Genomic DNA, 18045 nt, shown 5'->3' on the forward strand with positions numbered 1-18045 from the left:
CCCATAGTAGTGTTATTCTCACGCATAGGATGGGAGTTTGACTTTTCAGTAGACTTGTCCTCACTAAAATCCACTGTTTTAATATCAACAACATATAGTACGACGACGATTTTTTTTCCTCTCCGGTTCGTTGCCAGGTACGGTTGTCAGGTTATTCTCATAGGGCGGAAATGACGATTTAACCTCACTCAGGCTGTGTATTCGGACAAGGGTTAAGTACGGACAGGGGTTAAGTCGTCATTTCACTCCTATGAGAGATACCGGACAACTGTACAGGGCAGAGAACCTGAGAGGATAATGATCGACCGCAGAAACCGTCGGGAGGGAAGGAAAAGCAGAAGCAGAAGCAGCAGCGAAGGAAGCGATTATGTGGGCAGGTATCGCTCGTGGTCGTCTTGCAGAGGAGAGGAAAGCTTGGCGTAAGAATCATCCCCATGTACGTAAACTCTCCGTTTCCTCTTTCAAGCTTTCCTTCCTCTTCTCCATCCTTGCCCTCATTTTGGTCCCTTTTGATTTTCTCTCTCTCTCTCTCTTTTTCTTTTCTCTCAGTTAAGTTTCTTTTGAGTTCCTTTTAATGGTGGGTTCATTCCTCGTTACCTAATGTGATCTCTGGGTTTTCTAGGGTTTCGTTGCTAAACCAGAGACGTTGCCAGATGGGTCTGTGAACTTGATGGTTTGGCATTGTATCATCCCTGGGAAGTTTGGAGTAAGTTCTGTCTTTTCTTCGTTTTCTGAGAGAAATTGATAGAAATGGAAGAATTTACGGGATGATAACCTATGTTATAGCCCTCTTTATTTAGTGAATAGCGGTGGCATTAGCGGACCGATGGACATGGCATGTATTCTTGCGTGTTGGTGCTGATCATGATCCTTAGTGTTCTATCTTTGATTTTTGTGTCCAAGGGTTGAAGCTTTCTTTAAATCTTTGATTTTTCTTGACCCGCAACCTAAATCTATTGTTTGTTTGTGTAATTAATCACGTGGAATTTCTTTTCATGCTTAACCTTGTTTCTAATAGGGCTGCAACAGGGTCGGCCAGCCGGGCTTTTCAAAACCCCATGCCAACCCTGACTCCCCTTAGTTGGGCCTAGGCTCGACCCGACCCTGACTCAGGGCCTTGAAAATCCAACCCTGACCCGCCCTCAGGGTCGGGCCGGGCTGACCTTGATTGGCCCTAATCATGGAGTGGGAGAAGGTAGAGATGCATGTACTGGACTGAGTTAGGTAGGGTCTGGGAGAAAATTATCAATTTTACATAAAATAACACTATAATAAAATATATTATCACTTATTATCTTCATATATAATATGTTATATAACAAAATATGTGTGACATTTAAAGTTTATAATATATATATATATATTATAGTATAACTTAAAACAGGGTCAGGTTGGGCTGGGCCGGGCTCAGCTCGAGGCCTCAACCCTAACCCGACCCGACCTTGACTCAGGGCCAGCAATTTCCATCCTTGATCCGCCCTCAAGGTCAGGTATCTCAGCCCAGGCCTTGTTCGGGCTCAGGGCAGGCCAGGGCGGGTTCGGACTGACAGGGTCAAACTTGCACCCCTAGTTTCTATCGATGGTGATTGAACTATGAGGCTACTCTAAAGGAGTGTGGTTTTTTTTTTTTGTTAAATTGGCCTTAGTGATTTTTTTTTTATTTTATTTTTTTAATATTTCCTCATGTACTAAGTAGTTTTCCTATTGTTGAAGTAAGGGAAAACTGTGGAAGATAAATGAAGTTAAAGTAAGGGAGTGTTGAGATGTTTTTTTAATGTTGTCCTATTGATGGCATAGTTTCCAAATAATCATGCCATATGATTCAATTCATGGGCCAACTTGTTCCACATATAATTGAAATTAACTGTCATTTGGAGGATTTGCTTTGCATTTGTTATTGACAAGTGTTAAAGGTTCTACAGATGCATGATATTTTTTCCCCAGTTGAGGTAGTTCTACCTGTTATTTTGTCGCTTTGTGAGAGGAATACCTATTCTTCTCCAGGGTGTTAAGCAACAAGTCAATCCCAGGTAGTTTGGCCATCTTGGGTGAAGCTTCAATGCGGAGTGGTGACTATTTTAAGAGTTGGAATCACATATCACAATGAAGACCACAATTTGCAATGACATATAACTATTGTTTAGTACCTAGTGGATTATTCCCTGAATTCAGTGCTTAGTACCTATACCCTTGCCTTACATTAAAAAATACTGACGGTAGCCTAAACAAGGTTGGGACTGGTTTATTCCAAGTTGGGGAAACGACTTGGTAACCTAGATTAGGCAATTCTCATGATGCCATAGTTTGGGGACTGACTTGCTTCTATTTTAATCAATAGGAAACCTTTAACATTTTGGTGGTGGAGATAAATTTTTTTTTATTGTTATTCATGTTGGTAGTCAGGTATTTTTTCTGGCTGATGTAGCTCTATCAAAACTTGATTTAAGCCAAGTGATAAGGTGGTTTATCAAAATAATGCTTTAGAGTTTGTGTGCAGTAGTGAATATATGTTAATCTCATTAAGAACATTGAGAGTTTGTTGGCCCAAAAGCTTCTATAGTTAACTACTTTGGGTTGAATTCCATTTGTATCAAGATTATGATTTCCAAATTTTAAAGTGCTTCATTAATTTCTTTTGGTTTTCACTCCCTATTTTGAATTGCAATTGTCTGATATGGCAATCCTTATTCAAGTTTTCACTCTCTAATTTTAATTGCAATTGTCTGATATGGCAATCCTTATCCAATGTTTTGTAATATACTAGTAAAGTTTCCTTTTTAAGTGAACATTAGGGAAATTTATTTGATTTTACAGATCCTTGTGTGCTGTACTATAATTAAAAAATCAAGCAATAGAAAAAAAAAAGAAGAAATGTTCTTGTTGTTAGTGATCAAGAAAAGGAAAAAGTATTGTGCGTTGTACCATAGTTGTGTAGTTGAGTGAAAATCGTTAGGTAAGGAAATCTTAGTGTGAGAAGATGCTCTTATAAAACTATTAGCATTAGTTGGTTAAGAAAAGACTCAGAAAGTGATGTAGGATGAATCTTAAACAAACCCCAAACCAATTATAAGAAAATTTGAGTTTCAGAAAATGGACTCATTGATGATTAACCTCCTAAAATTTCACAGCCAACAGATAAGTGGATAACTGTAAGCAGGGTTTCAGTGGCATGGCCTGAACTCATAACATGCTAGTTGTGTTTTTTAATGTCTGAATGTTTTTTTTTTTAATCCCCCACCAATCCTAGTCAATCTTTTTGCCAATTTAAGTAACATTTTAGAAAACATAATTTTTATTGAATTTTTTAAACTATAAACAACCAAAAATCTGAGGAATACGGTAAATCCATGAAGTGTGATGAAAGTGAATTTACCTCAAGAAGCATATACTTGTTTGCTTCTCACTGCAAGTGCAAGGAGCATTCATCCTGATTGCATCTGTTTGTATTCCAGAATCTTAAGAGGGATTACTTTCAACTCTGTCACCCTTAGTTACGGGGCTATGCACCCAATGCCTTTAAAATTTTTTATCCCCTATTGTGTAAATATTTCTCAGATATGATAGTCTGCGTTGTATTTATTTAAGAAGATGAGATTGTAGCTAGAATTTTGGTAGGGATAGTGAGGTTTGTGAATTTCTTCATAGTCAAAAAGAAAAACCCTTAATCTAAGTTAGTTTCTGAGGTCATTTTACTTTATTAGTTCAATGACAATCCATAGCTTGAGTCCTTGAGAATCCTTTAAAATCTTTTAATCAGATTATATCTCTACAATGAGTTATAGCCTCATACACTGATTTGTACACCCAAATTCCTGACACTCAAAGCTTATATCCTCCTTTTTTTCCCAATTCCTTTACATTGAGGCCCCATTTGTTTCAACATAAAATGGATGGAAGTAATTTTTTTTTAATTATAGAGATAGTTCCTTAAGAATAAACACAAGGATGAATAGTTCTTTAATGAGGGGCCATATTTTTATTTTATATTATGCTGAAACAAACAGAATTTAAGATACGAATTCAACCTTACTTTATAACATAGCTTATTGCAATCCAAATCCAGTGTTCAAACTCTAATTCTTTCCATTGGTTGAAGTCTTATTCTTTCTTTTTTTGTACTTTAAAAAAATAATTTATTTACTTGTGTTCTAAATGACCTGACTAATTAATTGTGGAATTGACTTTCTCTAACTTGTTTTCCATGATTTGTACCATACTCCTCACCTCATTGGAAACCTTTGTCCACAAACCAGAAGCATTCGAGCCTGGCCTCCCCCCCCCCCCCCCAAGTTAACCTTAAGCTTTTGGATTCATTTCCTTAACTAATGGGAGATATGGAACTGCCATATATTTCCTATATTACGATACTATAACTAATGTACGAGTTAAATTAGTATACCATATGGTTATCAAAAGAAAAATGGTTAGCATATAGAAGTGTCAGCATTAATCATTAAGTGTAAAACAATGTCATGGATGCACAGAAAAAAAACCAATCAGTCTCTAGGTCAACAGTTCTATGCAAAGTATATACTTCATGTTGCTGGAACTGTATTGTGTTTTGATGATATTTACTGGTGGATGTAATTGGCATTCAAAATTTAGACGCGAATTTAGGAAATTTCTTCCCTGTGGACTTCAAATTTGAATAACCAAAAGTGTCCTGATCATAGTGAATTTTCCAATTGTAGGATATAGGTCACCATAATAGCAGGATGTCTTCCTTCAAATGCAGAAGGTTGGGGTAATGAGGCTGACCTGGACTTGGCATTCTATCAACATGGCTATTATTTTTGTGTACCACTGGTGACATGTCAGGTTACTATATGAATCACGAGTTCTAAATCCTGTTTGAATTAGTGAAGAAGAATGCTGATATGTAATGGGTACTCTAGATTTGATGGAGGACAAGGGGTGATTTTAAGGAAAGAACCATGTTAAAGCTTGATTATTGAAAGAAATGCTGGCTTCTTCCCATTCATCAAATTTGGATTAATCTGGCTGGTGAATGGAAAATTCAGTTTGAAATATGAGAATCTGTACCATGCTTTTCTGGCCTTTTGGTATGTTTAATGTGTTGCAATTATACCTGCCCCTTAATCTAAAATTTGTTGTTGATTAAAAAGGGCTTACCCAGTGCACGAGGCTCCCGGCACTGCGAGGTCTGGGGAGGGTCATAATGTACGCAGCCTTACCCCCGCTTCGCGTGATTAAAGTTTGTTGTTGATTACATCAACATATTAACAAACAACCCAGGCTATGAAACAAGCATTTTCATTTTACTTCAATTTATCAATGTGTTGGTAGGGAAATTTGAGTAAAAATCTGAGCAAGCATTGCTTTATGTGGAAATATTTTTTGTTTTTAGACACGGTTCACTTTAGAAGGTATAAAATTGATGAAAAAGTAAAAGATACCTTTAATTGGATAATATGTTTTAGTGTACATGGTGTCCCAAATGTCTACTGATAATCTTCAGTTTTAGCTCCAATGTGTTACAGTGTAAGAAGTTTAGAACAGTAATTGCCTCAATTTCAAATTGTTTGAAAAAGGAGCTTTATAGTGGGTATAGAAGTGGAGGATGGGTTTCCACTTGTCATGAAAATATTATAAGCACCAACTCATGCATGTTTACCTGAACAATGTCATTATGATGGTGATGGTGATGGTGATCATGCAGTACTTCTTGATGTTATTTTTAATTATCTCTTATTTATAACCTCTGAATATTTACAGGTTTAAATAGTTTGTAGAAGATCCATCTACTGTGTACTAATATTGAATGCCTTTGGGTGATAGTGGCTTCTACTCCATTTTCTGATGCTTTCTAAGTGGTGTAATGAACTGATCGCATGTTACATCTGAACAAATAAGATTCTTGAGGCTATTAGTTCCTCTTTATCAGTTTTGGTTGGAAATGATTGAGCCATCTTTCAAATATAGGACAGGGTGAATATTGGCTGGCTTTGTGAAGGCATAATATTATTTCCTTTCTCATATGATCAATGACCACAACTGTTGTGGACCATTATTAGATAAGTAGTGACTGTAGGTGATGAATCTTGTCAAAGCTGGGATCCTCATCATATTGGTTTGCCAAGACAAGAGGTATTGATAGTGGCTTGTCATTATCTGGCAGGTTTACTGGTGTAGGGGCTGCTTTTTTACTGGCAGCAATTGGAGAAATTCCATGTTATGAACTTATAATTTAAATAGAAGTTTGCTCCCATTAAGATTTTCTATGACTGGAGATCCTTGATCTGATGTTTTTCTGTTCTTGGTTAGCTTTGGTTTTTGTCTTCAAAAAACTTATATGAACTGGTAGGACAATAGGGCATGTTGTTGGAGATGCAATTGTCCAGGCAGATTTGTCAAGCCTTCTTGTTGCATGGTCGCTTCTTTGGTCAGCTTTGGATTTTGTTGTCAAGGAAATTTATATGAATAGATAGGGCAATAGGGAGTGGGCAAGCCTTGGCGCATTGGTTTAGTTGCGCTATTGCAACCTATTTGTTGCGGCTTCGAAACTTGGAAACGTCTCTCCTGCAAAGCAAAGGGGGTAAGGCTGTGTACGTTTGTGATGCAGATAAGTTGCCTAGAGGACTTATTTTATTGGAAATAAGCTTTTGGGGTTGGATTATGTTGGTTTTGGGCCTTAGATCCCATGGGTTTTCTTTGTAATGGGCCACTTTAATCGGGCTAAAATATGGGTAGAAAGTAGGATAATGGGATTTACTTCAATCTTTCATTATTTTAATTTCCTGGTCAGTTTATGTTTCCTAATTAGTTAAGGACTGGTTTAGGCCTTTCCTTTTTAGTGTTTTGAGTCTTCTATATAACTTTGTAAGGAGCTACAGCCTTGTACACGAATTTGATTAATGAGATATTGGCTTGAGTGAATGCAAAACTGAAGTATTACATCTGCAAGAAGAAGAACAAGAAGAACAAGAAGCTGTCCAAGTAGTATTAGTTAGTTGCTTAGTAGTAGTTTCCCATACTCTACTTCCATCCATCAAAACTTAACGCAACCTTCATTGGAACACTCCCCAACATCAACTTGACCTAACTGTACCATCAAACCCTAGACCCCACTAAACCTTAACCCTAATTTGACCAAAATCACCAATTTTGATCCACCCAAACTACTGTTCAGATCAGATCCTGGTTATTTGGCTCCTAGTTTTACTATTCAAACCTAGGATACATTATTGAGTCTTTTCTTTTATTCTGTGAGACTTAGATGGCTGTGAGATGCCATTGGTGAGAGGCCGTGGGTGAGAGACCCGAGTATGAGAGACTACCCTATCTTCTTCTTCCCTTCTTCAATTTCGTGTTTTTTATTCTATTGTTCTGAAATTTCCTGCAAATCTGAGAACCGATGGAAGTATTTACTGTTGCTGGACCTGAAGTTTGTAATCCTCTTGTGGACTGGTTATCACTTGTGACTGGTCTACATTAATTTGCCCCTCCCAGAACTTGCAGTAGCGGGAGCCTTGTGCCCTAGGTTGCTCTTCTAGGTAGGGCAACAGGGCATGCTGTTGGAGATGCAGTTGTCCTGGCAGTTTTCTCAAAGCCTTCTGGTTGTTTGAGCATTTCTTGCTCCTTTGTTTTTTTAGGGGTGGTATATGCAAAGCTGCATCTACAAGGGCTTTAGAACAGTTTTTAGGGAACATATTCTACTTGGAACCTCTTATAAATTCTGTCACTATCTTGTGTCTATAAGATGAAACATAATGAAATTAAAAGAAACGGTGATGCAGATAAATCATAAAATTGGGTTATTTTAGAGGAAATAATTCTTGGGTTGGGTTACACATGTGTTGGGCCTTGGTCCAAGGGGCTTTTGTTATAATGGGCACTTTAGTGGGTCTAACGTATGGGTAAGAGTTAGGAATATGGTATTTATTAGTTAGTTTAGTTGGGTTCTTAGTGTTATTTTTCTTTTAAATTCGGTTAATTTATATTATCTTGGTTGGATTAGGTAAGATATTAGAATTTCAGTCTATCATTATTCCAAGTGGTAGAATTTTAATGGAATAGATTACTCCCTGTGGCTGGTCAATGGGGTGTTTCATCTCATTAAACTATTGTTTTTATTGTTTTCTTTTGGACAAGGTTATGTATAAATAGTCCTTATGCTATCCTACTTTTGGTTAGCCAGCACTATAAATACATGTAAAGGCCTACCTCCCCATCGATTTGAGCAATACATCACTTCAGTTTTTTCTGTGATTTTCTTCTGTGGATTCATTAGATGCTTTAGTGGTATTTCATGTGAGCTTGGTAGATGCCAAGTGAGTGGCTTTGGTGGATTCCTGGACTATCTATCTTTTTGTTTTACCTTTTCTCTTCCATAAGGTCAGATTTAAACTTTGTGTTGCGTCCGAAACCTTGTTTTCACTTATTTTCTGTTTCTGAAATACATGAGCTTGTCATAGTGGTCTCTGAAATTCTGTTCTCAGATCTGAAATTTTCTGGTTGATTAGTAATGTTATAAATCTGCTACTCTTATTCCTAGTAGCTCTAGGACTCCACTAGATCTCTCTATTCGATTATCAGATTTTGCTTAAAGTCTGCAGGCTGAATCTGCTATTAGAATGGAGCACTTGATTAGAATTTCGGTCTCTAATGAGAATTCTGTCTTAAGTTATAAAGATTAAAGTATCTTTCTAATCTGGTTTATTACTTTATTATGCGATCATTGTTCTGTAATAGTTTCTGCTAGACTATTCTGGTCTGGAAACTGGTTTACATTAATTGGGTAGTGGGTTTTCTTACATTTGACTGAAGGAAAAGCAGGGGAGCAACAAATTTCTTGTACTTGCTGATTTTGCTTTCCTAATAATGATGTTGCAACAACAAATTTCTTACACTTGCTCTCTTCTAGTGCAGACTGACTGGGATGGTGGTTACTTACCAATTACTCTTCACTTCAGTGAGGACTACCCTAGCAAGCCACCCAAGTGCAAGTTCCCACAAGGTTTCTTCCCCCCTAATGTTTACCCTTCGGGAACTGTTTGTTTATCGATTCTCAATGAGGATAGTGTAAGTACTCAAAAACTGTTGTTGGACATTCCTGCTGCTTTTTAATGTGTATGATAGAATTTGGTTAATCTGCCATTACTAGAAAGTGCTTTTATTATGTCTAGGGTTGGAGACCAGCCATCACGGTGAAGCAAATTCTTGTTGGCATGCAGGATTTGCTGGACCAGCCAAACCCTGCTGATCCTGCCCAGACAGACGGATATCACCTCTTCATCCAGGTATTCAGCCAGAATTTTATTTTATTTGTATGTTTTTATATTTATTTGTATCATGGATGCCCATTATTCTACTACTGATCGTTGAGATCCTCATTTCCAGAATTAGTTATTATTTAGTTTGTATATTTATTTATTTGGATATTGTTTCTGGTACCATTCAGGCAGAAGTTTTTCCCTTATTATAAAAGCATAGTTAAAAATTAAAAAGTAGAAAAAGCATAATTCAGTAGGACTAGGTTTGAGTCTCACTCAACCTTACTGTCCTGCTCAGAAAAAAAGGAAAATGAATAAAATTGTGGGAAAGCGAACCAAGCCAAATCCTCCAGGAGAGGAGGACACCAAAGAATTTGAGAACCAACAGACAGCTGAAGGAAGTGGCAATCCTGAATCGTCAGAAGATCTGTGTTTAAAAGGTCCTGCTCAGAAAAAAAGGAAAATGAATAAAATTGTGGGAAAGCAAACCAAGCCAAATCCTCCAGGAGAGGAGGAGACCAAAGAATTTGAGAACCAACAGACAGCTGAAGGAAGTGGCAATCCTGAATTGTCAGAAGATCTGCGTTTAAAAGGTCCTGCTCAGAAAAAAAGGAAAATGAATAAAATTGTGGGAAAGCGAACCAAGCCAAATCCTCCAGGAGAGGAGGAGACCAAAGAATTTGAGAACCAACAGACAGCTGAAGGAAGTGGCAATCCTGAATCACCAGAAGATCTGCGTTTAAAAGGTGAATATGAATGGGCTTTTCTGAGGAGGGAAAGGCCAGTGACAAAGAAAGAAAGAGAATGGGCAACTTGCGCAGCCATGACGTTAAAAACTAAAAATCCTTCATTCATGGTCGTCATGACACCGTCCTATCTGCGCAAGGCAATGGTATAAACTCTATTACTTTGAAATTCTGAATTTGATTTGCATTGCTTTCAAATAGACATGTATTCTCCTCATTTCCCCAAGTCAAGACAAGGATCATCATTTGGTGTATAAAAGCATTTATTTTTCAGCTGAGTCATTCCATTAGATGCCTTTCAAATGTCAATTGTAGTTTTAATTATTATGTTTGTACATTTAATTCAATTTTTTTTCCTAGTGCAGAATGTTCCTCTTGCATTCGCAAGGGATCATTTCACCGATGGATTTCACTGTGTCAAACTTCAGCTGCCAAATGGAAGAACATGGTCTGCCCGGTTCTTTCTTCGCAGTAGTATTAAAGCACTTCTTAGTGGTGGTTGGAATGCATTTGCTCAGGAAAACGTTCTTTTAGAGGGAGACTGTTGTGTCTTTGAGATACTTCTTAACAAGAAAGATATTGAGATGAAAGTATTAATTTTCCGTGTTGTGGAAGATTGGGTCCCACTTGTTGGAACTGGTAAATAGAGTTTGATGAATTTGATTAAGATATTGATGAATTTTTCTTGTGCATTGTTGAACTGCTTTTTCTATGTTTGTTTCTTTATTTTTTGGGAACAAGGTGTGGTTTGCTGGCCCATCTACATGCTTTGTTCTTGTTATTCAAGTAGGATGACATGCGGGCTCGAGTAAAGATAGAGTTTAGAAAATAGAAATTGATTTTGCAATAGTTTAAAAAAGGAAACATCAATATATTAACTGATGACTTGAAGTAGAGACTTGATGCTTGTTTTGGAATAAGAGGATGCTCATGTTCACTCTTAAATTTGGGAATATAATTGGAGTGTGTAAGTCATCAATATCGCTCCAATACTAGGAAAGATTATTAGCCGTCTGACTAAATAGCTCCAGTAGTTTAATGTTCCTAACTATTTATGAAAATCAATTCCATCTGGTCGTATTATAGGCAATCAGTTGAAGGATAGAAAACATACCAAGTGTATTGTAAAAGGGTAAAAAGAACTGAATTTGTAATTCTTGGGCCCACATGGTCCGGGCTTGATTTAGAAATTCTAATTATTTACTTGATTGAATGAAGTTTAACTTGATTTGTCTGTGATAAAGAAGAGAATGCCATCATCCTGTTGCTAAAGGTTACTTATTCTCTACAGTAACTGCAAAGACAAGGATTTCTACGACAATCAAAGAAAGTAAAGCCACTCAAGCAGCAAGAGAGTTAAAGTCTGAAAACCCTTTCTACACGGCTTATGTACATCAAAGCTATACTCAGAGTTGTATGATGGTGAGCTCTCAACTTGGAAACTAAATGCTGATAGAAATTTCAGTAAAATTCTATCATAGACTATCTTCTAGCGGACTTTTTTCCCCTCTTTTTTCCTAAGCACTTTAATTAGTTTCATGTGGTTTGGAATATCTATATCATTTTCCTATTGTCAAATAAGCTTGGTGAATGAAAGAAATAATTGTTAAGGCATCACCATTAAGTGAGCCTGGTGAATTAAAGAAATAATTGTTAAGTCATCGCCTAGGCTACAAGACAATCCTTGATGCTGAAGATGTTTGCTCGTCTTGAGTATCAAGATGCTTAGACCCTGCCTTGTTAACACCTAGGCAACATGGCAGTTGGCCATAGCCTAGGCTCACCCTGATGCCATGACTTTTATCATGAAAACAGAGAGTTCATCCAATTCTTGGTCAAAGGTTCCACATATACTTTTCAGGATTGGAAGTTTGCAACTGATAATTCCAATTTTAATTTACTGTAAAATATGAATTTATAATGACATTAAGTGAAACACTTCTTTCTGGTGCAGAATATGAAGGCTGACTTTGTCAAGAGCCATATGACAGATGAAGTGGATACAATCACACTTCAGAATTCAGATGGGAGAAAATGGTCAGTCAAGTGTTGTATTAAGGATGGTACAGGTAGATTTGGTCGTGGTTGGGTTGCATTTGCAAAGGGAAATAATATAAAGTGGGAGATGTTTGTGCTTTTGAGCTTCTTTAGAAGAAGGGTACTGTTTTGAAGGTCTCCATTTTCAAAAATCACTGAACATGTGGTGAAACTATAATACTCTCTAATTCAGTTTTATAGTCAACAAGTTCGCTCACAAATATAAATGGATTGATGGATACTGAATTATTCATAGTTTTCAGATTTATATTAATGATCCAAGAGAAAGATTCCTGTTAGCTGAACACTTTCATGGTCTATGAACATTTTTAGATGTGTTTTAAGTATTTTGAATCTTGAAGCACCAGAATAGTGCACAACTTTTGAATGATTAAATACATTGATTCTTGAAGCCCCTGAATAGTGAATACACGAAATGTCTGATCTGAATTAATTAATGTGATAGAAACTCTTATCGAATATCATGTGCTTTTCTCTGACTCAATAGATATAGAGTCAGAAATGCTATACAGATAAGGCATCGGAATTGTAGTATTACTACGAGTGTATATAAACTCAAATCTCTTGTGAACAAAAGTTAGTTTGAGTTTGATGTCCTGCAACAGTCGATATTACTGAATCATTGCTTAAAATTTGGACTTGTTCTATGCTTGGTGGTTGACTTCTAGGTTTGTTTCATATTTTAATTTCTGAATGTTCCCTGTCTCTCTTTTTTCTGTTACTCCAATCATATGTTGTTTGTGTGTGCATGCACGTGTGCACGCTCGCTTTTGTCTTTTAATATATCATATCTAGGTCAAAATGCACATTGACTTCCTTCTTTCAAAGTGGAGCAGCTTTGTTAATTCTGTGATGAATGATTTTGCACAATCTTGTGCAATGACCTCAAAAAAAACTTGTTATTGTTTTATTAATTTATTATTGCAGACCACTTGCTGAAGCTCATATCCTGCTCTTTCAACAGGAGTTATGGAATATTTCGTTTGACTGATCCAGGTGGTATCTCTGCCCTAAAAGATTGCCAGGAGAGGGGATTTCACTCTCACCAGGAACCACCTAATGGGAGTTCACTTTATGAGCACTGCTCTAATGTTTATATAAATCAAAATTTGAGGTTTGAAATATTTGATTTACGCTGATTGGTGGATGCTTATGGTAGTTGAAATTCTGTTTTAACCCATACTGAACTGCAACAACCTGGGATTGTAAATTGCAATTTTTATTAGAAATCCACTGGATATTATGGCAAAGAGCTTCCTCATTCATGCCTCGTAATAAATAAATTGCCTAATATAGTTAGTTGGTGGGCTGGGGCTGGGATTGAACCACACCTGCTCAGTTACAACAAAATTTTATCCAAATAAAAAGTTTTTTTTTTTTTAAAGTTTGGAATTGATGCTATAAATCTCTCTTTAAGCATATAAGGTCATCGTTTCTGAGTTGTTTTTAAGGCTATGTTTGGATGTTAAGAAGAGAAAAGAACAAAAAAATGAATTTGAGGGTCATCATCTCTACTGTTAAAACAAACACCAAAGAAATACGAACATAAAACAAAAGTAGAGCAAGATGACACAGGGATGTAACATGGTTCACACACTAATAAGATGTGCTACATCCGTGCAAAGCTAAAGATGTTTCAGTATGTAATGGAAGAAAGTTACAATGGAGATCTCTCAAGAACACTCAAAACGGTGCTGCTTTTCTTTTCTCAAAACCCTAACATGAACCCCCCCCCCCCCAAAAAAAAAAAAATCTCTTCTTACTTGCTTACCCAACAAGACACGAATAGGGTAAAACTCCTATAAGACAGGTCGGGTTCAACTGTACCACGGCGGCGAAGCCCTCTGCGATCATCACAGACCTTAGAAAAAAATCTCATTCGGGTCGCCACCAAAAATGTCGGAACTGGTCACTCTTCAAAAAGGATACAAAAATTCGAGACACACATAACATCTACTCATAGACTTGACCATGAATGACCTATTGTTAGTGTTAATTGTTTATCTTGTCGACGTTCCACTTATCTCTAGGCAATGGTCTTATCCTTTTGTTATCTTTTCAAAATCCCTACGTTGGTTTCTACTCTGCCTGCTACAACCTGCATTAGGATATGAACTGGTTGTTCAAGATCAATTGTCTATCAGCTTGTTAGCAATCCTGCTTGCTGGCTGTTGAGGCGCTTTTTCACTCATGTGAACCTCAATTCAAAAAACAATGACATTACTATTTTGATCCATGCCTCCACCACTAGCCATCAGAGAGAAGACGAATAGTAAAGCTACAGAAGAATGTGTTGGATTAAGTATTCATCAAATTCAATTTAAACAATCTTAAAGAAGTTTGTTTATTTAAAGACTGGATCTAGGGAAGATATTAGATTGTCGCGTGATCCTTGGATTCTTCATTTGGAAGGGTTCCAGTTGTCTTCTGTTGCTCCTCGCAACTGGGATACATAACATCAAAGTGAGTGAGTTTATCCTTCGGAATAAATGGAATTTACCTTACTGTGATTTTTCCAAGCGAGTTTGGGCTAGGGGTGTTGATTTCAAGGAAGTATATCACAAGAAGATTGGAGTTAGGGCATGAGAAGTTTGGGATTCGAAAAATGGGTTTAAATTCAAAGGTTTTCTTGGTTAGGTACTTAATTCGAAAATGAATTTTTCAAAATGGGGCTGCAAGGCGCTGATGGTGTTAATGGTGGGTGGTAGTGGTATTGGGAATCCACATTTGTAAAAGAAGAAGACGAGGGGGGAATTTTGGTCAATTAAAACACAATTATAATGTTTTTGGTCACCAGTTAACGAATTGGGTTTTTTTCTTACTTAGTTTGAACCTCAGAGGAGGTACAGGTAATTTTCCAAAACTCAAGGGTAAAAGTGTAATTAGGTCATACCTTAGGAGATGTACGTGTAATTTAACCTATTATTTTTGGTTTGGGGTGAGAGAAAGCTAACCGGTTGCGGCTCCCATGTCAAGACACAGAAACTGTCTTGGCGCCTGAAAATGTCCACCTTGCCCCCAAGAAAAGGTGGAAATCCCATGGGGGCAAAGGCAGTCATTTCTAGGCTGTAGTGCGGTTTCTATTTCTAGACGTGGGAGCCATGCTAGGTGCACGATCGGTTAAAGTTCTTTTTACCTTTTGGTTTATTCTATTTTAAGAGGATGCAAACAGGGCTGCATAAACTGTTATTCTCATTGAACTTTAGAATTCCTTCCCTGCCATCAATGTGATGGGTGTCATGGAATAATATTTCAGATCTTCAATTATATTGATTATACCTCTTAGTTTCTTTTTGAATTATTTACCAAAAAATTTTGTCCTTTTGAATTCAATCTTCTTTTCATAAAAAAAAAAAAAACCCTAGAATCCTAGATTCATGTTTATCTCCTTGACTTTTTCCATCTTATTTTATGGGTCTTCTTTCCACTTCCATTAAGAAGAATCAAAATTTTATAATCAGGTCTAATTGTGAGTGTATGATAGGATGCACCTTGTTGTCTTTAAGGTGGTGAAATAAGAAGTGACCTTCTTTTGATTGCCCTTCATCTTGTTCCCAAAAATTATTTAAATTGAGGGTAGAAAAGAAATTACAAGATAATTTAAGAGTGATTTATCTGACATTGCCCATGTGAAATAACGATATTTACTCTCTTCAAAACAAGAAGTGTGGTATACTAAAAGGAAAAAGAGTAAGGTTTCATGTCTCTTAGGACTGATTTGGATTTGGCATGTTTGATCATTGTGGCATACATTTTCATATCACACCTTTACACCAATGTAACCTATGGTGGGTTTGCACACACAAAAAAAACACCTATGACGGGTAAGGGTGCAATCACTTTGACGTGTAGGGTCATGTGTTGACTTAAGATGTGATGATGGTTTACAGTTTTGTGTTTGTATTCTTGTTTGGATTCGGGTGTATAAGGACATGCCACTTTCAACACTTTCTATATGAAATCAGTTTTCTAATCCAATGCTAAAGCAATGACATTCTGCTACCCAAGTAGGAGAATATAATATTTACATCATTTATGGGTTTAGCATCCAATCATTGTATGGGTATGGATTCGTGAAAGGGTGTTGATTCATGGGTTTGGTTGGATGGAGTCCAGTACAAGAGGTGTTGTCCTTAAAGGGTAATGAGCTTTTCGAGTTAACCATCTTAAAGTGTAGAGTGTTATGTTACTTATGTGAGTCTATTAATAGCTGAACCTATGATGGGAGATACATCAATTGTTCTGTCTGACAATGTTGGTCTTTACTCTTAGCCTATAAATTGGTAACAACGCCCATTAAATGCTAACCTTAATTATTCTATAGAGAAGAGAGTAGACAAGACTGCTGGAGAGGAGACTAGATGTTTTCATTGAGGTTTCGATCACGAGGTGTTTCTTCTCAAACGATATAGATCCAAGTATGCTTCTCACTTTCGTTCATGATTTGTAATTTTCTAACATGATATACCTAAACCTATTTGCACTATGTTCCACCCAATCAACAAGTCTATACACCAAACATGAATAAATTATAAGGGAAAGAGCATTGCCTAGTCGCGTGGCTCCTGTGCTCATACATAGGAATGCAAGAAATTACCACATGCCCCTATAAAATAAAAAATACCATCCATGTTGATGCCCTTACACATTCTCATTGGCTCCCGTGCTGATGTAGAGGCCATGCGACTTGGCAGCGATCTCTTGCCATATTATAAGAGATGACTCTTGAAAAAAAAAATTGTGAAGCAGGAGTGGACATTAGCCAGCCTTTAATCTTTATTAGGCAAGGGATAAAAAAAATCCCATCCATGCAAGGGTAACCCATATCCTAAATTCTATAGTATACTGATCCATACTGGAAACTCACTAGTCTATCCTTGGTTTATTATCAATGTCCTAACATTAGTTGCTTCTGCCAAGGCATTCTAAGGAGGTTCTAGCAAAGGGGAGGGAATACTAAGTGGACACGGTTAGTGCTCAACTTGAGGAGAGTGTCGTAGAGAGGTTTGAATTTAAAGGAGCTAGGTAGTTGTAGGTAGAGTTTCAATAATTGGTATTGAGATCAATATTGGTCTTGGTTGATACCGATTCGATCAGCCCGTATCAGTCTAGATCGGACAGATTTATCCTTGTTTTCTTCAAAAAATTGATTTTCTTTTAAACATTTTCACCCTTGGTTTGTACTGATCCAATAATACGGAATCGGCCAAAAATCGATATCAGTCTAAACCGATACCGATGTGAATCAGCTGACCTAGACAATCCGATACCCATTCCTCAAACGATGGTTGTAGATCATTAATGAAAAAATGTGGTACTTGAGGGTGAGAATAGGGTTTTAATAATTGATCTAGAATTGAGTCAATCGACTCAGGTGAATTTCGATTAATCCCGATTTACATGAATTAAGGTTGATGGAATCCAACTGCTCCATTATGATCAAGTGGTCATAGGTTCGAGTCTGAAAACAGCCTCTTTGCGAAATGCAAGGGTAAGGCTGCCTACATTATGATCTTTGTCATTTCGTATCTGGCTGTGCCTAGACCGATCCATTCAAACCTAGACCTGGAAATGCCAACTTTGGCCAGCCCACGGGTTAAAAACCCCAACCCAGGTGACTTTTAAAGTGGGTCGTGGATCGGGCATCGGGGCTCACAAGTCACAACCCATAGTAGCGTTATTCTCACGCATAGGATAGGAGTTGGACTTTTCAGCTTGATTTATAATTTTCAGTAGATTTGTCTTCACCAAAAGCAATTGTTTTAATATCAACAACATATAGTCCGAAGACCGCAGAAGAAGACATCGAGAGAAGCAGAAGCAGAAGCAGAAGGAAGCGATTATGTCGGCAGGTATCGCTCGTGGTCGTCTTGCAGAGGAGAGGAAAGCCTGGCGTAAGAATCATCCCCATGTACGTAAACTCTCCATTTCCCCTTTCAAGCTTTCGTTCCTCTTCTCCATACTTGCCCTCATTTTGGTCCCTTTTGATTCTCTCTTTTTTTTTTTTT

At 37.2% G+C, this 18045-nt stretch overlaps 1 protein-coding gene across 4 annotated transcripts in view; it reads left to right on the forward strand.

Annotated features, from left to right (window-relative positions):
- The first annotated feature begins 315 nt into the window (after positions 1 to 315).
- Positions 316 to 18045, forward strand: part of LOC122662646 (SUMO-conjugating enzyme SCE1) — a 29151-nt gene continuing 11421 nt past the window's right edge. The window contains exons 1-4 of one of the 4 annotated variants that reach the window (XM_043858345.1): positions 316 to 436; positions 623 to 706; positions 8890 to 9042; positions 9147 to 9260. In XM_043858345.1, coding sequence (XP_043714280.1) covers positions 368 to 436; positions 623 to 706; positions 8890 to 9042; positions 9147 to 9260 — 420 coding nt within the window. In that variant the 5' untranslated portion in view covers positions 316 to 367. Of the gene's footprint in view, positions 437 to 622; positions 707 to 8889; positions 9043 to 9146; positions 9261 to 17829; positions 17949 to 18045 lie in introns of those variants that run through there. The other 3 variants (XM_043858344.1, XM_043858343.1, XM_043858342.1) reach the window with 3 other exon arrangements.

This window comes from Telopea speciosissima, chromosome 5 (genome assembly GCF_018873765.1).
Source record: "Telopea speciosissima isolate NSW1024214 ecotype Mountain lineage chromosome 5, Tspe_v1, whole genome shotgun sequence".
NCBI classification, from domain to species: Eukaryota; Viridiplantae; Streptophyta; class Magnoliopsida; order Proteales; family Proteaceae; genus Telopea; species Telopea speciosissima.